Source organism: Penaeus monodon, chromosome 16 (assembly GCF_015228065.2).
Source record: "Penaeus monodon isolate SGIC_2016 chromosome 16, NSTDA_Pmon_1, whole genome shotgun sequence".
Lineage (NCBI taxonomy): Eukaryota > Metazoa > Arthropoda > Malacostraca > Decapoda > Penaeidae > Penaeus > Penaeus monodon.
The window spans coordinates 15,452,811-15,460,310 of record NC_051401.1 but is presented as its reverse complement, the minus strand read 5'-3'; the positions used below and the strand labels follow the sequence as shown (position 1 = coordinate 15,460,310).

General features: G+C 47.2%; 1 protein-coding gene across 5 annotated transcripts in view; it reads left to right on the top strand.

Moving 5' to 3' along the window:
- Nucleotides 1-7,500, top strand: part of LOC119582550 — a 95,458-nt gene that overhangs the window by 86,319 nt on the left and 1,639 nt on the right. For 4 of the 5 annotated variants that reach the window (XM_037930891.1, XM_037930889.1, XM_037930893.1 and 1 more), the window contains exon 5: nucleotides 4,923-5,039. The exons of the other annotated variant lie outside the window; for it this stretch is intronic. In XM_037930891.1, the coding sequence (XP_037786819.1) occupies nucleotides 4,923-5,039 (117 nt within the window). The remainder of the gene's footprint in view (nucleotides 1-4,922; nucleotides 5,040-7,500) is intronic. 5 annotated transcript variants of the gene reach the window in all.

The following is a 7,500-nucleotide window of genomic DNA, read 5'->3' as shown; positions in this document are numbered from 1 at the left end:
TTGATACTTTGTCACGTTCTTTAATCTCTCTCTCTCTCTCTCTCTCTCTCTCTCTCTCTCTCTCTCTCTCTCTCTCTCTCTCTCTCTCTCTCTCTCTCTCTTCATTTTCCTTATCTCAATATCCCCTGCTCCCTCGGTCCCTTTCATCTCTCTCTTTCTCAACATATTTTTTTATATGACTACGTTAATACTGACTCCGAAGAACACTACGTCTAATAAAAAAGTATGAAAAAGAAGTATGGACTTTGTACAGGAAGCAATCAGCTGTATTCATGGATTTGGAACATTGCTGTCCTGCCATTAACATAAGACTAACGATAATGATCATGATTTTCATGGCTTTAGAACTATTACCAGTGATTATGATAATAACGCCAATGTTGATAGTAATAAAATTAATTTGGACGTCAAAGACAACATGAAAAGTTTGTTTGTTTTAATCATGGTTAATAGTATTACTGAATACTTATTAGTAGCAGTACAGTTGCTATAATGATTCTGGTTGTAAAATAAGGGAAAATGTATGATAGAAGGAGAGGATGAGAGAAGAGGAAAGAGAGGAGGGAGGATGAGTGAGGGAGTAGAGGGGAAGAGTGGAAGGAGCAAAGGAAAAAGGGAAGACGAGAGGAGGAAGAAGGAGAGAGAGGGAAAGAAGGGGAGGAAAAGGCGATGAAGGGAGAGGAAGAGAGGAAGAGGTGGAGGAGGAGAGGAAAGAGGAGAAGAAGGATAATGAGGAAGAGAAGGATGTGGAAAGGGAGAGTAGAAGGAAGGAGAAGAAAAGAAGGAGGAGGAGATGGAGGGGAAGAGAGAGGATGAGAGGGAGAAGAAGAAAAAGAGAGAATTAGAAGAAAAACAATAAGTAGGCGGAAAAGGGAAAAGAAGAGAGAGGAGGTGAGGAAAAAAAGAGAAAATGGACGAAGGAGACAAGGGAAGAACACCTTGACTGTCGAGACTCATGATTAAGAAGATCAATCGAGTTAGCATTATATCAAAGCGGCCCTTGGCGTCCGCGGGCCCTGGTCAGAGGGAATTACGGCAGAATCTATGCTTGAGGAAGGTGCAGGGCGAGGGAAGGAGGGGGAGGGAGGAAGAGAGGGATAGAGGGGGGGAGGGGAAAGAGGGATAGGGAGGGGGAGGGAAAGGGGGAGGGAGGAAGAGAGGGATGGGAGGGGGGGAGGAGGAAGAGAGGGATAGAGGAGGAGAAGGGAAAAAAGGGGGAGGGAGGAAGAGAGGGATGGGAGGGGGGGAGGGAGGAAGAGAGGGATAGAGGAGGAGAGGGAAAGAGGGGGAGGGAGGAAGAGAGGGATAGAGGGGGGGAGGGAGGAAGAGAGGGATAGAGGGGGGGAGGGAGGAAGAGAGGGATAGAGGAGGAGAGGGAAAAGAGGGGGAGGGAGGAAGAGAGGGATAGAGGGGGGAGGTAAAAAGGGAGAAGGAGGGGAAGAAGGAGGAGGGAGAAAGAGGATGCGAAGGGGGAGGAAGATGGAGAGAGAGGCGAGGAGAAAGATAAGGAGAGGAAGGAAGTCAAAGAAAGGGCTGTGCGAAGGGAAGGCAAGTGAGAAACAGAAAGATAAAGAGAAGGAGAGAGGAAGGGAGGGAAGGAAAAAGGGGGGAAGGGAAAGGGAGAGAGAGAGAGAGAGAGAGAGGGAGAGAGAGAGAGAGAGAGAGAGAGAGGAGAGAGAGAGAGAGAGAGAGAGAAAAAGAGAGGAGAGGGGAGAGAGAAAAGAGAAGAGAGGCAAGAGACCGACGATAGACCACAAACTACAAACTGACAGAGACAGATAGACAGACAAACAGACAGAAACAAAGAGACAGAGAGACAGGCAGAGAGAAAGAGAAAGAAAGTCAGAAAGAAAAAGAAAGAGAAGAGACAGCAGGTGCAAAGTATAGGCTGAGAATAAGACGATTTGTCATGGAAGGAAAGCTCAGGTTTGACGATGCTTGGCGAAAGAGGGAGAAAGGGAAATGGCAGAACACAAAAGGAAGTGGAAGGACATGTCTCTCTCCCTGCCTGTCAATCTGTTTGTCTGTCTGTCTGTCTGTCTGCATGTCTGTCTTTCTTTATGTCTCTCTCTCTCTCTCTCTCTCTCTCTCTCTCTATCTATCTATCTATCTATCTATCTACCTATCTATCTATCTATCTATCTATCTATCTATCTGTCTGTTTGTCTATCTGTCTGTCTTCGCTCTCTCTCTCTCTCTCTCTCTCTCTCTCTTTCTCTCTCTCTCTTTCTCTCTCTTTCCTCTCTCTCTCTCTCCCCTCTTTCTCTCTCTCCTTTTTCTCTCTCTCCCTCTCTCCCCTCTCTCCTCCCTTTTTTTTTTTTTTTTTTTTCTTTTGAAATTTAAAAAAAATTTTTTTTTTTCTTTCCCCCCCCCAAATTTTTTTATAAATAATAATTTTTAAATAAATTTATATAAAAAAAATAAAACAAAAAAATATAATGGGGCCGGGGTGGCCGAATGGTTGAGCGTCGGATCGACGGTCACGACGGAAAATCTGAGTTCGGGGGGGGGTTCGAGTCACCGCCGCCCCGTTGTTTTCCCCTTTGGGGCTTCACCTCGATTTCCCACCTAGCCCCTGGGGGCCAAACCCGCCCAAATCAGGCCGGAAATAAAATGGTGATATAAAAAAAACCGGGCGGAAGCAAGGAAAACCACCGCTCAAATTGCCAAGAAAATCAGGGAAAAGCCCATGATCGTCGGGGCCGCGGTGGCCGAGTTTGGAGCGTCGGATCGGGATTTTCACGACGGCAATCTGAGTTCGGGAGTTCGGTCACCGGCCGGCGCTTTGCCCCCTTGGGCAAGGAATTTCACCTCGAATGCCTACCTACCCACTGGGGGGCCAAGCCAGCCCAAGTCGGGGCGGGTCCCAACCCCGGGTTTTAAAATAAAAAGGGGAATTTACCTAAAAAGGAAACCGGCACTCTCCGGGAAAGGGAAAACGGGGCCCCTACCATACTCACCCCCAAAGAGCCACAACGTGAAAAAGCATTGAGTATCATGCTGTGACCACGGGGCTCGACAGACCCTACCGTTAATGATGATGAATAAAAATATATAACCCTTCTCTTCTATCTATCTATCTTCCATCTATCTATCTATCTATCTATTTCTACACTATCTTCTATGTGTCGTCGTTGTCTATCGCTCCCCCCTTTCTCTCTCTCTCTCCTCTCTCTCCCTCTCTCTCTCTCTCTCTCTCTCTCTCTCTCTCTCCTCTCTCTCTTCTCTCTCTCGCTTTCTCCCCTTTTCCCCCTCTCTCTCTCTCCCCCTTTCCTCTCTCTCTCTCCCCTCTCTCTCTTCTCTCTCTCTCTCTCTCTCTCTCCGCTTCTTCTCTTTCTCTCTCTTTCTCTCTTTTTCTCCTCTTCTTCTCTCCTTTCCCTCTCTCTCATCCCCCTCTCATTCTCTCTTTCTGACTATGCTATTAACAGTAAAAACAACTACCTACTTACAATCCCCAGAGAATAATATTTATAAATAAGTTGTTCACATAATTTTCTGTTACGCCACAAAAACAACAAAAGGGCAAATACGAGGTCCAACTGCGGTAAAGGGAAGAGGGGAAAAATACAGAGAAGAAAAAATGGGGGGGGAAAAGTTTAGTATGTGTGTGTAATAAAGAGAATCTCGGTTTGGAAACCCTGAGGGAGAGAGGGCATGGTTTTTCTTTATTTTTTGATGTAAATTTCTCTTTTTTTTTTTTCTTTTTTCTTTTCTTTTTTTTTTTTGCCCTTTTAGGCTGTATTCTTTGTTTTGTTCTGTCTCTGTCTGTCGGGATGTCTGTTGGGCTCTCTCTATTCACTCTTCCCCTTCTCTTCTCTCCCCCCTCTTCCTCTCTCTTCCCCTTTTCTCTCTCTCTCTCTCTCTCTCTCTCTCTCTCTCCTCTCTCTCTCTCTCTCTCTTTTATCTCTCTCTCTCTCTCTCTCTCTCTCTCTCTCTCTCTCTCTCTCTTCTCTCTCTCTCTCTCTCTCTCTTCTTTTCTTTCCTCTCCCATCTCTCGCACCGCTTTTTCTGCCCCTTCTTTTCCCGTTTGAAGAAAAAACAGACATAGAGAAAGGGCCAATAAAAATTTCAACCACCCCCTGTAGACAATACTTTTAATCAGGGGGATAACGTAGCGAAGTAAAAGGACTAAATAATTTGGGGCCTTTAGTCCTTTCTATCAAACTATAAAGCAAAAGAATTTATTTACGTCAGTCAAGTTCTGTAACACGTGTTATAACAGCAAATGGGTTGCGGTTGTGTGTATGACAACCCAGATGTAGGGTGAGAGAACTATGAGAACGAGTGAATGGCAGAGAGAAAAAATAAGTGGAAGGGGACAAGTGAGAGGGATTGGGAAGGGGAATAGATACAAACATCCTGGAGAGAAGAGAGAGAGAGAGAGAGAGATGAGGGTGAGGGGGTGATGGTGAGTGATGAGTGAGTGAGTAGGAAGAGAGAAGAGAGAGAGAGAGAGAGAGAGAGAGAGAGAGAGAGAGAGAAGGGAAGAGAGAGGGGGGGAGCGAAGAGGAGAGGGAGGCGTAGAAAAATGTAAGATTATGAAAATATTGCCACCATCTTTCTTCTATTGAATCTTATGACTTTTCTATCAAATGATTATTCTCATTAGCTATTAGCAAACCATAAGTAATTATTCCCACCAACTTTAGTATAGAGGATCATAACCATCATGAGCAACATTATAAAAAAAAATGATGACTGAAACTCCACAATTTTTGTCCTTTCCTGCCCTTCATACTTTCCCATTTAGCGAACTACAAGGGGGCCCCAAAGCCCAGGCAGGGGGACCTTCGCTTGACGCCATGCCCAAATGACGCAGTAGTTGACTTCCCCCCTCTAACCAATGCTATGCTTAGTGACGCTCTGCTCCATGACGCTATGCTATGTGACGCCATGCTATGTGACGGCCTGTGTCCCGACAGGTGCGGCAAAATTACATCAAACGGCGCCTGGTGACCACGTACCGCGCCCTGCAGAGGTTCTCGCAGTCCGAACTCAACTTGGAAGCCGGAGGCGGACCGACCACGGGGGGCGTCAAGGTAAGAACCCGCGCATGCGCACTCGTACACACGCGCGCCTGTGTACGCATATATAGGTGGATACAGACAATAGTATAGGGGAGATGTATACGCAGATATTTACGCGCATTTTAATACTTAGGTGGTACTACCCATACAAACAGCTGTCGCTCATTCTGTCTGCCTGTTTACCAACTTATTCCTCTTGTCCGTCTATTATCTATCTGTGAATCTATCTATTTATGTCTCTTTATCTCTTATCGATCTGTCTGTTTATTTATCTATCCATTCAACCTTCTCCTCTCTCTCTCTCTCTCTCTCTCTATCTCTCTCTCTCTCTTTTCCCCCCTCTCTCTTCCTTCCTCCCTCTCCTCTCTCTCTCTCTCTTCCCCTCTTTCTCTCTCTTTCTCTTCTCTCTCTCTCTCTCTCTCTCTCTCTCTCTTCCACCCTGTGTGTTTGTCTCTTCATTTTAAACGTTCTTCTCCCTCCCTCTCTTCCTCCCACTCAACACTATCGCCTTCCCCGTACAGTTCCTCGTATAAACCTCGCCTTAGAACCCACTTGAACGAGTATCGCGAATTCCGAGGCGCTTGGCGGCGCGTCCGAGTCCCCTCCCCCGGAGCCCCGCCCCCCGAGGCCATCGCGGGCTCGCCGAGGGCTGCCCGAAGGAGGCTCACGCAGGGGGGGGGGGGGCTGGACTCAGGGCCCCTCGCGATGGCCCTTTTCTCGCCTTCAGTCCGGCCCTTCGCTCGCTCGCTCTGTCTCTCTCTCTCTCTCCTCTCTCTCTCTTTTTCCCCTCTCTCTCTTTTTCCCCTCTCTCTCTCTCTCTCTTCTCTCCTCTCTCTTCTCTCTCTCTCTTCTCTCTTCTCTCTCTCTCTGTCTCTCTCTCTTCTCTTCTCTTTTCTCTCTCTCTCTCTCTCTCTCTCCCTCTCTCTCTCTCTCTCTCTCTCTCTCTCTCTCTCTCTCTCTCTCTCTCTCTTCTCTCTCTTTTATTTGTACTTTTTTCTTTCTATTTCTCTTCTTTCTTTTTCTATTCTGTCATTTATTTCTCTTCTTTCTTTCCTTCTATTTCTCCTTTTTTTCTTTCTATACTTTTCTTTCGTCTTTCTTTTCCTTTTATTACTTCTTTTTTCTTTCTATTTCTTTTCTTTCTTCTTCTTTCTGACTCTTCTTCTTCTATCTATCTATTCGTCTATCTATCTATCTATCTATTCAACTTTCCCTCTCTCTCTCTCTCTCTCTCTCTCTCTCTCTCTCTTCTCTCTCTCTCTCTCCGTCTCTCTCTCTCTCTCCTCTCTCCTCACTCTCTTTCTCTCTCTTTTCTCTCTCTCTCTCTCTCTCTCTCCTTCTCTCTCTTTATCTCTCCTCTCTCTCTCTCTCTCTCTCTCTCTCTCTATGTCTCTCTCTCTCTCTCTCTCTCTCTCATCTCTCTCTCTCTCTTCTTTTCCTCTCCCTCTCCCTCTCCCTCTCCCTCTCCCTCTCCCTCTCCCTCTCCCTCTCCCTCTTCCTCTCCCTCTCTCTCTTCCTCTTACTCTCCCTCTCCCTCTCCCTCTCCCTCTCCCTCTCTATCTCTCTCCAGCTTTCCACATTTTTCCTCCATCACCTTCACCTTAACAGCGCCGAAATATCCACTCAGAAGGAGAAGAAGAAAAAGGCGGATATATCCACATAAGCAACTTTTACAGCGTTGCATTACATTAAACACCACCCCTACCCCCTACCCTCCTTCCCCTCCCACCCACCCCCCTCCCATCCCCCAGGCCCTTAGTGTGAGAGTGAGATGCATTTTCCTTAATGGATAGAGCTCAGGGAGGGGGGAGGTAGAGGGAGGGAGGGGAGGGGGGTAGGAGGTAGAGGTAGGAATTGGAGGGGAGGGATGGGAGGGGAGGGGTGGGGAGGTAGAGGAAGAATGAAGGGGGAGTAGGGGAGGGGGAAGGGGTAGGGGAGGTAGAGGGAGGGATGGGAGGGGGTAGGCGAGCTAGGGGAGGACTGAAAGGGGGGGGGAATGGGAGGGCGAGAGGGTGTGTAACCTCGCTCCCCCTCCCCTACCTTCTCCCCCCCCCTTCTCTCATAGTAATTGATCCCATTTTTAGGCACATGCAACAGTAGCGTAGGAGAGGGCGAGGGAGAGGGAAAGGGAGAGAGAGAGAGCGAGAAGGAGAAAGGGAGAGTGATGAATAGGGAGAGAGAGAGGGAGGAAAAGGAAAGAGAGAGAGAGAGAGAGAGAGAGAGAGAGAGAGAGAGAGAGAGAGAGAGAGAGAGAGAGAGAGAGAGTGAGAGAGATCACACACACACACACACACACACACACACACACACACACACACACACACACACACACACACACACACACACACACACACACACACAACACACACATATGCACACTCACATATAAGCATAAACACACCCTCACACACGCAGACATGCAGAAAAACAGATAAACAAAACAGGACTTGCGTAATATAAAGAAGACCCTTTT